Source organism: Geotrypetes seraphini, chromosome 8 (assembly GCF_902459505.1).
Source record: "Geotrypetes seraphini chromosome 8, aGeoSer1.1, whole genome shotgun sequence".
NCBI classification, from domain to species: domain Eukaryota; kingdom Metazoa; phylum Chordata; class Amphibia; order Gymnophiona; family Dermophiidae; genus Geotrypetes; species Geotrypetes seraphini.
Window position 1 is genome coordinate 124,157,397 of NC_047091.1, and position 14,218 is coordinate 124,171,614.

The following is a 14,218-nucleotide window of genomic DNA, read 5'->3' on the forward strand; positions in this document are numbered from 1 at the left end:
AACACTTCTTGCATCTTCCCAAGGTGGTGAGTTCAAATCCCTAGTATGGTTAGGAACCCCAGCACATATTCCTATTTTTTTTAGTGACAATCTGCCATATAGGTGTATATTGATGATATCACAATGATGTAAATAAAGATTGTGCATCAGACATGTCTACTTGCTCTGAACCACAGCTGTTGCGAGTAGGGATTCTCTTATTCTTTTGGGAATGAAGTTTAGTATGCTACTTAATGCATTATTAAACATCTTTTTCTATTATTATCAAAGAGGATTCCTCTTTACCCCCCAAATTAGGTTTAGTATGCAATATATATATTTTTATCATGTCCTTTGCTTACATAGTGCATTATTAAACATCTTTTGACCTTAATATCAAACTGGAGTCCTCTTTATCTCAAAAAATAAGGCCCTATTCACCCATTTGTGGACACCTCTGGCACACCTAAGTGACGCCAAAGTCGCATCTACATAACTTGTGCCTACCTAGCATCCAATTCACACTCAAAAGTGACTTGCTTTTGCAAGGAGTCCTCTTTACACCAAAAAATAGAAGATTTAGTATGCAATATATTGTTATTTTTTCATGTGCTTTGATTGAAGAACACAGATGTTGAAGGTAAATGTCTGTGCTGCATTTGCCATACAGGAATCACTACCACAGCTTTGTAAATGCCTCTCCGCCCCCGACATGCCCCCCCCCCCAAAGAAAAATTTTAAAATATTTTTAGCATACAGTTTGCATACTTAGATCCAAAACTTACTGCAGGACGCCTGAGCATATCCCGCAGTACTCTTAATAAAGTAACACCTATAGTAAATTATGGCAGATAAAGACTCACACAGTCTGCCCAACAAGCAGTTTAGTAAAAGGACCCTTAAATGTGGGGCAAGTCCGGGGAGAGACATTGCTCCTGTAGAAGCATCAATGGCCCACGCCAAGTCCCATAAATAGCCCATTCACTGTGAGGAAGGGCCCAGAAAGAGTGACAGACGCTCCTCCTACCAGGAGGAGGGGTTTAATTCATGCTTTCCTTAAATGGTTAAAAATGCAGCGTGCAAGTTGGAGCAGCCCAAAACAATGTAGCAGCCAGCAAACTCCCAGGAATGACAGTCGACTGTCCAATCACACTGTGAGACTGATAACAGAGGCGGGACCCCCCCCCACCAGAGAGCCGAAACAATACGAGGAGCCAATGGATGACGACCGACGCTGACGCTCCGCCTCAAGAAACTTGCTGTCAAGTAGTCAGCGAATCAGAGAGTCGCTAGAAGGAAGGCGAGGCTTTGATGACGTAAAGTACGTTGACGGGTCCAGCCAGTGGAAGGGTACGATAGTGTTTCGTTGAGATTGTGGTTGCGTGAGTAGGCGTGTTTGCGTCAGGAGCCGCTAAGCGAAGCCAGAGAGAGGCGGGAGGGGGCAGGAGGTAAACAAGATGGCGGCAGCCTGGTAGTGGAGCCGGGAGCCAAGGGAGGGCGGACGAGACGCGGGCATTGAGTGGCTGCCACTGCTTCTCCCTCCGGGCCCCTGCCCTGACAGCATGTGCCGGGCGCGGGGGTCGCCCCTGGCCAAGCGCTGAGGGCAGGGAGCCAGTCAGCCATGAGTGGCCGTACTGGGGAGTTATAAGCGGCCCCATCTCCGCGCAGCAGGCCTCCAGTGTATCGCAGGAGCGCAGAGCATGGACGAAGAGGAGGCGCAGGAGCTGGACTTCTTTCCCAACAGTGAGCTTATCTCTGTGGGCATGGACACTTTTATCCATCGCATCGACTCCACCGAGGTCATCTACCAGCCTCGGCGCAAGCGAGCGAAGCTGATCGGCAAGTACCTGATGGGAGACCTGCTGGGAGAGGGCTCCTACGGAAAGGTGAAGGAGATGTTGGACTCAGAAACCCTCTGTAGGAGGGCCGTCAAAATCCTCAAGAAGAAAAAGCTCCGCCGCATCCCCAATGGGGAGGCCAACGTGAAAAAGTGAGTCGGGGTGAAGTGCTGGGGCTGCAGCACTGACTTCTGAGTCCATCTAGCTGTTATCCCCTGTCATGTATGTATGTACACACACATACTCACTTTCTCCAAAACTGTCCAGGCCTCAACTCTGGGCGGACGTAGTTCCCCACTGGCTCCACAGATTTGCCAAGCAGGTTCATCCACTTTTGAGTTGCCCTACTGCATGTAGGGACTTGTAGTTTTAATTTCCCTGTTACATTTCCTTAAGAAAAAATAAGACTATGCTTTTTATATGCCCTAAGAAGAGCAAGAGTAAGAGTTCCTACAATCTGTTGGTAAACCTAGGAGTACATAAATCTGTTAGACAAATCTGGAACCAGTTAGCAACCCAATGAACAGAGGGGCTTTGTTAGACAAATCTGGAACCAGTTAGCAACCCAATGAACAGAGGGGCTGATATAAGAACTTTGCACTAATGCTTAATGCATGACTTCCTAAAGCCAGTGTAACGTCAAGTTTTTGCTCATCAAAATTGAATGCATGTGTACATGGGTCTCTGTACACACACACACACACACACCTGGTAAAATACTAATATTTATGTGCAGAAAAGCATTCCAGCACACATCATATTTATGTATATATCACCACATGGAGTTGCATGTGAACCCATGTCCAGCACTTTCAGCATGCCTACTCTGATTTTAAATCCATGGTCTTTATGGAAAATAGATGCAGTTCCTGTATACTTGCAGTAAAGAGAAGAAACAGGCCAGACATTCTCATATCATTATGCTGACACTGAAGAACAAACTAACCCTTTATTCCTCGCACCTTCCATTAAAGCCCAAGGTCTGCACTCATCCATTTGATCTTCTGTGCACTTCTCTGTATCCTTGTTGAATGGTCAGTAGCCTCATTACTATGGAATTTGTGTTCTGTGCTCTGGTGTTTATGCAAGGCTTTCCAGGTGATTAGATTGTGGGCAAAACCCATTTTTACATAGTGTACTCTTACATTGCATGCTGAAGCTAAGTGGTATGCAAAGCCCAACACACTTTGTTAAGTTGGCCCCAGAATTTGAAAAGTATCTATACTTTTTCAGTTTTATGTACATGGGTTAGGGGTGTAAATGTTTCAGATTTTCTCTTGGTAGATTAGGATTGCAAGTTAAAATAGAACTTTGGTTTTGCAGCCAGGGCCTTGAACCTTGCAGTATCTCTTGCTTAAACCACTTAGGGCTCCTTTTACGAAGGTGCACTAGCATTTTTAGCGCTCGCTACAATGCTGCACACGCTAACCTTGCGCTACACGGAAAATATGCTCTATGAAGGTGTTAGCGTGCGATAAAACCGCTAGCGCATCTTCGTAAAAGGAGCCCTTAGTTTTCATGCTGTAAGAGTGCTTACTGTGTATATATGCTACTATCCTTCTCTCTGTGGGTGTACTAATTTGATGGGGAGGAGATGTGACTTTCCTGTAATAGTTATACTACTTTCACCATGGTGCTCCTCTCGTGCTTCTCCATTCCTTTCCCTGTCTGTGCAGAAGTTGCTGTATGGTGCTATGAGATGGACACTATTGCACAAATGCAGGACACGGTTCTGCTCCCATTGTAGCCCAGATCATGATGTAAATTTTAATTTCTAGCCTTCTCAGGTTACAAAAAACATTGTAAAAATATATTCACAACATGAAATATAAAACAAAAATACATAGAAGATACATGTAATCAATTAATTGTTTAAATGTTTTCTTTTTTTATTAAGGAGTAACAAAACGACAGTAGCTTATAAAGAAATATCACCACATACAGTAATTATCTACCATCTGCTCCTCACAATCAGTTCATTATTAGATTATATAAGAATTATCATATTAGGATAGACCAAAGGTCCATCAAGCCCAGTATCCTGTTTCCAACAGTGGGCAACAATGCTGAATAGATTTGCTTTCTGAGTTTTATGAATAAAAAGTATATCTTAGCCTTCAATTCAAAAAGTAAATTACCATAGTCTAGCTTTGGATACCAACCATGGAAAAAATAATGCACGAGTAGAGGAGGAACAACCAATTGATCTTGTGCAATCTGAATGCAAAACAGATAAATCAGAAGGGGCTAAATTGCCTCACAAAATACACTGCTTAATAGGCAGCTAGTGTAGCTTAATTAAGACAGGGGTGATACTCACTAACTTACTATCAGACCAGTAATGAGGTAAGCAACTGCATTAACAACCAGCTATAGTGCCTTCAGTGCTGCATTGGGCAATCCTATAAAGATTTGCATTAGTCCACTATTGGTAATATCCTAGCCATTTGAAAATCATCACTATTAAACAAAAACCAATCACCTTAACAGAAGAATCCAAAATAAGATACTGTATTATAAACTATTGTTTGACATTCAGATGCATAGTTATTTTCACGTCAAGAATAACTCCAAGAAATAATTTCCAAACTAATAGAGATCAAATAACCTATAACAGAGATGACAGAAGGAAATTTATAGCTAGGATTTAAAAACAAACCATTACCTCTTTAGTAAGTTTTAATGGTAGCCCATGCTAAAAAAATAAAATAGTATATCCTTCCAAATTTGTGTATACATGCAATGTCTCTGTATTGCTCCTTGATGCGACCTCACCTGGAGTATTGCGTTTAATTCTGGTCTCCTTATCTCAAGAAAGATATAGCGGAACTAGAAAAGGCTCAAAGAAGAGCGACCAAGATGATAAAAGGGATGGAACTCCTCTAGTATGAGGAAAGACTAAAAAGGTTAGGACTTGAAAAAGAGAAGGCTGAGGGGAGATATGATTGAAGTCTACATAATCCTAAGTGGAGTAGAACAGGTACAAGTGGATCGACTTTTCACTGTCAAAAATTGCAAAGACTAAGGGACACTCGATGAAACTGCAGGAAAATACTTTTAAAACCAATAGAAGGAAATCTTTTTTCACTTGGAGAATGCATATGTACACACCTGGTAAAATACTAATATTTATGTGTAGAAAAGCATTCCAGCACATATCAGATTTATGTATATATCACCACATGGAGTTGCATGTGGACCCGTGTCCAGCACTTTGAGCATGCCTACTCTTTAATTTTAAATCCATGGTCTTTATGGAAAATAGATGTAGTTCTTCCATGCTTGCAGTAAAGAGAAGAAACAGGCGAGACATTCTCATATCATTATGTTGACATTGAAGAACAAACTAACCCTTTATTCCTCGCACCTTCCATTAAAGCCCCAGCTCTGCACTCATCCATTTGATCTTCTGTGCACTTCTCTGTATTCTTGTTGAATGGTCAATAGCCTCATTCTCTAAGCTCTGGAACTCATTGGCAGAGGTTGTGGTAAAAGTGGATAGCATAGCTGGTTTTAAGAAAGGTTTGGACAAATTCCTGGAAGAAAAGTCCATAGTCTGTTATTAAAACATGGGGGAAGCCTCTGCTTGCCCTGGATCGCTACCATCGAATGTTGCTACTCTTTTGAGTTTTGGCCAGGTACTAGTGACCTGAATGGGCTATTGGGCTTGATGGACCATTGGTCTGACCTAGTAAGGCTATTATGTTCTTACGAATAAAAATTAGTGTTGATTGAAAAAAGAACAAAACAGAATGTCATTGGTGGAAATCCTAAAATTGCAAGCCAGTGGGGCCTAATATTTATTTATTTATTTTACTTATTAAATAATTTTATATAGAAAATGATGGTGGATAAAGACAGTGTGGCCTAATTCAATCTGCCTATCCATATCAGCTATTTTTCTGTCCCTTAGAGGTAAGATGATGTTTTCTTGAATTCAGATAGTCTTTGTTCCTATCACCTCTACTGGAAGGCTGTACCATATATCCACCACCCTTTCTGTAAAGAAGTGAGGTGATTAAATTTGCAGATGACATTAAACTGTTCGAAGTTTTTAAAACTCATGCAGATTATGAAAAATTGCAAGCAGACCTTAGGAAATTGGAAGACTGGGCATACAAATGACAGATGAAATTTAATGTGGATAAATGCAAAGTGATGCACATTGGGAAGAATAACCCAAACCATAGTTACCAGATACTAGGGTCCATCTTGAGGGTTAGTGCCCAAGAAAAAGATCTTGGTAACATTGTGGATAATACAATGAAACCTTTCACCCAATATTTGGTGGTGGCAAAAAAAAAGCAAACAAGATGCTAGGAATTATGGTTAATAGGACTAAGAATGTTATAATGTCTCTGTATTGCTACATGATGCGACCTCACCTTGAGTATTGCGTTCAGTTCTGGTCGCCTTATCTCAATAAAGATATAGTAGACTAGAAAAGGTTCAAAGAAGAGATGATAAAGGGAATAGACATCATAGGGATCACGGAAACATGGTGGAATGAGGAAAACAAATTGGACATAGTACTGCCAGGGTACAAGCTCTACCGAAAAGACAGGACATATCAGAAAGGAAGAGGAATAGCACTATACATTAGGACACCATTCACTCAACCAGTGTGGACGCAGCAGCAACCAATGATCAAATGGAATCACTATGGGTTAAAATACCAGGAAGAAACGGATCCAAGATAAAGTTGGGACTATACTACCGTCCACCTGGGCAAACTGAAGCAAATGATACAGAAATGAAAGCCGAGCTGAGATGGGAATGCAAGAACACTAACACCATAGTTATGGGAGATTTCAACTATCCTGGGATAGACTGGAGTCTTGGAATTTCCAAATGTACAAAGGAAACGGAGTTCCTGGAGGCTGTACGGGAACCAACGAGAGGGTCATTGATTCTGGATCTAATCCTCAACGGGCTGAAAGGACCTGCTAAGGGAGTGGAAGTAGTGGGACCATTAGGAAACGGTGACCACAACATGATCCGGTTCAAAGTGGAAGTAGGATTACTAAAGGGTAAAAGATCCAATGCAACAACGTTTAACTTCAAGAAAGGGAACTATGATGCCATGAGATGAATGGTGAGAAAAAAACTCAAAAACAGCTCCTGAAAAGCGTAGACTGTGGAGCAAGCCTGGTCTTTATTCAAAGACACGGTAAACGAGGCGCAAAACCTGTATATACCCAGATTTAGAAAAGGATGCAAAAAGAATCAAACAAAAGACCCGGCATGGATATCCAATGAGGTAAAGAAAGTGATAGGAGACAAAAGATCATTTTGGAAGTGGAAAAAGGACATAACCGAAGAAAATTGGAAAGAGCACCGGAAGCAACAAAAAGAATGTCACCGAGTGGTCAGAAAAGCAAAGAAAGAATACGAAGAGAGACTAGCCAAGGAAGCACAAAATTTTAAACCGTTCTTCGGATATGTGAAAGGAAAACAGCTGGCGAGGGAGGAGGTGGGACCTTAGGATGAGGGCAACAGGAAGGGAGTGGTGAAGGAGGAAAAAGAGGTGGCAGACAGGCTAAACATGTTCTTCTTGTTAGTCTTTACAATAGAAGACACATCCAACGTGCCGGAACCGGAGCAAATCTTTAAGGGGGATCAAGAGGGAAAATTTATAATGCATGGAAGTAAGCCTCTAAGACGTACTCAAACAGATAGATAGATTAAAAACTGACAAATCTCCGGGCCCAGATGGAATCCACCCGAGAATACTGAAAGAGCTCAGAGACGAAACAGCGGTGTTACTGCGGCAGATTTGTAACTTATCCTTGAGAACAGGGGTAATCACGGAGGACTGGAGGATAGCGAATGTTACACCTATCTTCAAAAAGGGATCGAGAAGCCGGTGAGCTTAACCTCAGTTCAGGGGAAGATGGCCGAATCTTTGATCAAGGAAAGTATTAATGAACATTTAGAAAAAAATAATCTGATGAGAACAAGCCAGCATGGTTTTTGTAAAGGAAGATCATTCCAAACAAACCTACTACATTTCTTTGAGGGGATAAGCGAACAATTGGACAAGGGTGACCCCATAGACATCATATATCTGTATTTCCAAAAAGCCTTCGACAAGTACCTCATGAGCGCCTACTAAGAAAACTGTGGAGCCATGGGGTGGCAGGGATGTGCACAGATGGATCAGGAACTGGCTGATGAACAGGAAGCAGAGGGTAGGAGTTAAGGGACACTAGTCTGACTGGAAAGGGGTCACAAGTGATGTCCCACAGGGGTCGGTATTGGGACCGCTTCCGTTCAATATATTCATAAATGACCTGGAAACAGGGACGAAGTACGAAATTATAAAATTTGCGGACGACGCAAAACTCTCCTGTAGGGTCAAAACTGTTGAGGAATGAATGAACTGCAAAGAGACCTGAACAAACTGAGTGAGTGGGCAAAGAGATGGCAGATGAGCTTCAATGTAGAGAAATGTAAAGTCTTGCATATAGGGAAAGGGAACCTGAAGTACAGCTATACGATGGGGGGGAAGGCAACCTAGAAAAAGACTTGGGGGTATTGGTGGATAAAACAATGAAGCCGGTGGTGCAATGTTCAGCGGTCTCAAAGAAAGCGAACAAAATGTTGGGCATTATCAAAAAGGATATCACTACCAGAACGAAGAAAGTTATTCTACCACTATATCGAGCGATGGTGCGCCCGTAACTGGAGTACTGCGTCCAATATTGGTCGCTGTACCTTAAGAAGGATATGGTGATACTTGAGAGGGTCCAGAGAAGAGCAACAAGAATGATAAAGGGCATGGAAAACCTTTCATATGCTGAAAGGCTGGAGAAGCTGGGGCTCTTCACCCTGGAAAAGCGGAGACTTAGAGGCGACATGATAGAGACTTATAAAATCATGAAAGGCATAGAGAAGGTGGAGAGGGACAGATTCTTCAGACTAGAGGGGACAACAAAAACAAGAGGGCATTCAGAAAAATTGAAAGGAGACAGATTCAAAACGAATGCTAGGAAGTTCTTCTTTACTCGGAGGGTGGTGGATACCTGGAATGCGTTCCTAGAGGAGGTGATAGGACAAAATACAATATTGGGTTTCAAAAAGGGATTGGATGACTTCCTGAAGGAGAAGGGGATTCAAGGGTACAGATAGAAGGTAACTATACAGGATAGTAAATAAATAGGGAATAAACGATTTAGGTGAAGGATCACTTGCAGATCATGGACCTGGGGGGCCACCGTGGGAATGGACTGCTGGGCACGATGGACCCCTGGTCTGACCCGGCAGAGGCAATGCTTATGTTCTTATGAAAACCTAAAGAGGGTAGGGCTCTTCAGTTTGGAAAAGAGGCAGCTGAGGGGAGATACGATTGAAGTCTACAAAATCCTGAGTGATGAACGGGTGTAAATGGATATTTTTTTTAAAATGCTATCAAAAATGATAAAGACTAGGGGACACTTGATGAAGTTACAGGGTAATACTTTTTAAACCAATAAGAGGAAATATTTTTTTCACTCAGATAAGCTCTGGAATGCATTACCAGAGGTTGTGGTAAGAGCGGTTAACGTAGCTGGTTTTAAGAAAGGTTTGGACAATTTTCTGGAGGAAAAGTCCATAGTCTCTTATTGAGACAGACATGGAGGAAGTCACCATTTGCCCTAGATCAGTAGCATGGAATGTTGCTACTATTTGGGATTTTGCCAGGTATTGGACCTGGATTGGACACCATGATGATGGGCTACTGGGCTAGAGGGACAATTGGTCTGATCCAGTAAGGCTAGTCTTATGTTCTTGGATTACTCCGGAGTCTACCCCTTTTCACTTTTTTTAATCCTACAACCCCTCATTCTAGCACTTCTTTTCAGTTGAAAGAGTCTTTGCCTCCTGTGCATTTGTCATAGAGGTATTTAAACATCTCTTATCATATTTCCCCATTACCATTTTTTTTTTCAAAGTATACATACTGAGACATTTAATCTTGTCCAAATGTGTTTTATGATGAAGACCACATATTTCAGTAGCTGCTTTCGACCAACTCCATCCTTTTTAAAAAATATCTTTTTGAAGGTGTGGTATCTAGAATTATTACATGGTACTCTAAATGGGGTCTCACCAGAGACTAACACATAGATGCTATCAGTTTCTTTTTCCTGCTGGCTGTTCCTCTCTTTGCACCCAAACATCCTTCTGGCCATCTCCTTTTCTACCTGTTTGTCCATCTTAAGATCTTCAGATTCAATCACCCAGGGTGGTGTACAGAAAGAATAATTAGATCACGATAATTAAATTGGTTGAAAGGGCAGAACACTATGGCGCTGCACAAGACAAATCATACTACTCCAGAGCCTTGGATTGACCTTACTCTAAGGTAAAGAGAGGAACATCATGCAAAAACTCAGACCATCTCAACAATGCTTGGTCTCCCTTGCAGATTGTCTATTAGAACACAAACTACAATACTTAATCCAGAAAAGGTAATATCATGCTATTTGGCTAGGGCTCTTCAGCCTAGGGAAGAGAAATATGATAAAAGGTCTATAAATACAGAGTGGAGCGGAATGAGTAGATGTGAATCGCTTGTGTACTCTTTCCAAAAAATACTAGGACTAGGGGGCATGTTATTAAGCTTCTCAGTAGTAGATTTAAAACAAACCAGAGACAATATTTATTCACTCAATGTGTAATTCAACTTTGGAATTCATTGCCAGAGAATGTGATAAAAGAGTTAGCTTAATAGTGTTTAAAAAAGGTTTGACTAAATTCATAAAAGAAAAGTTCATAAGCCATTATTAAGATGGACATGGGGAAATCCACTGCTTATTCCTAGGATAAGCAGCATAAAATCTGTTTTACTTCTTGAGATCTTGCCAGGGACTTGCGACTTGGATTGTCCACTGTTGGAAACAGGATATTGGTCTTGATAGACCTTCGGTCTGTCCCACTATGGCAATTCTTATGTTGGATAACAGGTTCTTTATTACAACCTAACATTGATTTAGTTCTCTTTAGTCTCTCTATCATTCCTGTTTTGTCATTTCAATATCTTGCTATCACTTTGTACTCTAATCTTGACTTTCATGCCCAGATCTGCCTGAAGGTATCTATTAAAAAGTTGCAAATTATACAGAATACTGCTATTAGAGTTCTTGTAAATGCTTGAAGATATGATCATATATCTCCTTTTTTAAAGGAGTATCATTCGTTACCTGTCAAATTTCATCTTATTCATAAGGCTTTAACACTTGCCTTTAAAGCACTACAATCCGGTCAACCTGACTATTTAGGAAAATTATTAGTTCCATATAGGCCTACTTGTAATTTGCATTCGGTATCTGCCCATCATTGACTTTGCCTCCAGTTCATTTGGTGTAGTTGGCTTCAACGCATAACTCTGCTTTTTTTGCATCTTCTTTTTTTGAATTCTCTTCCAGTTGTGATTCGCTCTGAGCTTTCTTACGTAAAATTTAGGTCATTGGTCAAGACTCATCTTTTTGATCTAGCATTTCCTTGAAAATATTGGGAGTAGAGTCCTCTTTTTGGCAACTATTTAGAGGCCAATACCTCTTTCCCCAGGTCAAGATAGTAAGCTGCCTTGATCTGAGAAAGGTTTTGGTCTCTGATAGTTGGTCAAAAATGTATTAAAATTAATTCAGTGCAAAGATATCATCTTAATTCTGTTTTCTATTTAACCCCCCCCCTTTTTTTTTTTTTTTAACAAAAGCATAGCGTGGTTTTAGTACCAACTATGGCAGTAACAACTCCTATGCTCATAGAAATTCTATGAACTTCAGAGCTGTTATCCACCATGGCTGGTGCTCAAAACCACGCTATGCTTTTGTAAAATGGGGGGGGTGGGGTGGTATATTTATTAACCTTTATAAATAGGGGCACCACATTACTTTATCCTGAAATAAAAAAAAAATTTCTTTATTTTCTGGCCATTCACGTATTTGGTTTCTGCTTTCCTCTGTCTTAAGTCTCTTCAGGATTTTTTTTTCTTCTCCTTTTACTGTCAGCTTTCTTCAATTTATTTTTCTACCTCTGTGTCCAGATTAACTCATTCTTACTATCTAGTCTCCGTTCCCTCTTTTTTTACGGTCTACTAGCAGCTTTCCATCTCTTTCCCTCACCCTGGCTCTCCTATTTTATTTCCCCTAGTTCCCTTTCTTTTACTAACTCTGCCATCTTTAATTCCCCCCCTTCTAAACAGTCTTTGCCCCCTATATCTGCCCTTTCTTTCCCCTTCCATCATTATTGCGCTCCTTTGTCTCTTTCCCCCCAAATAACTGCTCATTTCTGTCCCCTCTTCCATCCAGCATCTACTTCCTTATATATGACATCTGCCTCTTCTCCCCCTTTCCATCCAGCATCTTCACACACTCTCACCCTCTCCATTGGTATCTCCCTCTGTCCCCTCCATATAGTCTGCCCCCATTCTCCCCTTTCACCATCTCCCTCCTGTCACTCCTCTCTCCCATCCAGCTTCAGTTTCCCTTCTATACAGCTTATTCTCCCCTCCCCTTTCACTTCCCTTATTCCATCATCTCCTTCCTCTCTGTACTTCAGCCCCTCTCTCTCCCCCACACTCTATCTAGAATCTGTCTTCCCACTTATGTACAAAATCTCCCCCTCTCTCCCACCCCAAATCATTTCCATTAGCTTTTGCCCCCCCTCTCTCTTCCCCACCCCATTTCCACCTGCATCTACTCTCTCTCTCTCTCTCTCTCTCCCACCCACCCAACCCACCTCCATCAGTGTTTGCCCCCCTAGCCCAAAGCAGCAGCAAACTGAAACAAACCAACTGCCAACCTTCCCATACATATCTGCGACTGCTGGCTTTGCCCCTGAAGAAAAAATGAGTTTGGAGAGGGTGAGCCAGTAGATGCAGGTATGTATGGGAAGGTCCCTCAGCCAGTTTGTTTGTTTGCTGGCTTCTGCTTCAGGAAAGTAGCAGCAGTGGCACAAGAGTGATACTTGAGAGGTGCTGGTCCTTACTTCGCTAGCTGTGCAGTGGGGCTGAATGGCTGCATGGCCTTCTGCTAAAAGGTGCATGGCAATGCAGCTTAGAGGGAACATTACTTACAGCCCTTATTATAAGTTCCTGTAGATTGAACATGAGTTCAGTTGTAGCTCTGAAGCCCTCCTCTCCTGCCATCACAACTTCTCTGGTTTAGGCTTATGCATGGAAGAGGAGCCAATAATAGGATGATCTCCACTAATAAGACTAAAGTACTACTGTATTTTATTTATTTATAATATTTATATATTTCTTATAGCCTAAGTGGTTTACATTCAGGTACTCGATCATTTTTCTCTATCTGTCCTAGTGGGTTCACACTCTACCCGATGTACCTGGGACAATGAGAGGATTAAGTGACTTGCCCAGCAAGGGATTTGAACCCATGATGCCAGGGTGCTGAGGCTGTAGCTCTAACCACTTTGCCACACACTCCCCTATGGTTTAGTATGCATTCTGAGTTATTGCCAGATAAGATACCGTTGGAAGCGATTGGTTTTCTGATGGAACTTCCAAGGTTTCAGGAGTCATTCTGGATTCCTCACTTACCATGGAAGTTTGGGTAAATTACCTGTATAGAAAAGACTAGGGGACACTCAATAAAGTTACAGGGAAATACTTTTAAAACCAATAGGAGAAAATATTTTTTCACTCAGAGAATAGTTAATCTCTGGAATACATTGCCAGAGGTTGTGGTAAGAGCGGGTAGCGTAGCTAGTTTTAAGAAAGGTTTGGACAATTTCCTGGAGGAAAAGTCCATAGTCTGTTATTGAGAAAGACATTAGGGAAGCCACTATCTGCCCTGGATTGGTAGCATGGAATGTTGCTACTTCTTGGGTTTTTGCCAGGTACTAGGAACCTGGATTGGCCACCATGAGAACGGGCTACTGGGCTTGATGGACCATTGGTCTGACCCAGTAAGGATACTAGTATGTTCTTTATGAGAGATGTCTTGGTTTATAGCAGAACAATAACCACAATCACAGGTAGTCAAGTCCAAAAGATATTAGAGTATTGTCGCAACGGGATATCAAATTTGATCTTAGAGTATAACACTCCTTGGGCCTATCACATCCTCATTCATCCCTGCGTGATATACTCATTCTATAATAAGTTATATTATTTTTATTGTTTCATTTTTTCGTTTTCTTATAAATAAATTAAATAATTTGACTAATTTAACTTAGCTCATTTGAAGCATATGCAAGATGCATAGCTCACCGGGAGAGGATCAGCACAAGAGAGACAAGAAACCCCCAACAGGGGGATTGGAAAATGTAGCACGCAAAACAGCATCTGCACACCTGACACCGGTTAGGCTCTCCTCGGGCCCCCAACCTGCAGCCATGGCAACTTCCACTCACCTGTGGCCTCAAAATGCCCTGCAAACATGGAGCAGACTGCT

The 14,218-nt window shown here is 41.6% G+C and overlaps 1 protein-coding gene across 1 annotated transcript in view; it reads left to right on the plus strand.

The window, feature by feature from the left end:
* Window positions 1-1,288: 1,288 nt before the first annotated feature.
* Window positions 1,289-14,218, plus strand: part of STK11 (serine/threonine kinase 11) — a 195,565-nt gene continuing 182,635 nt past the window's right edge. The window contains exon 1 of the mRNA XM_033956999.1: window positions 1,289-1,969. Within this exon, the coding sequence (XP_033812890.1) occupies window positions 1,680-1,969 (290 nt within the window). The 5' untranslated portion in view covers window positions 1,289-1,679. The remainder of the gene's footprint in view (window positions 1,970-14,218) is intronic.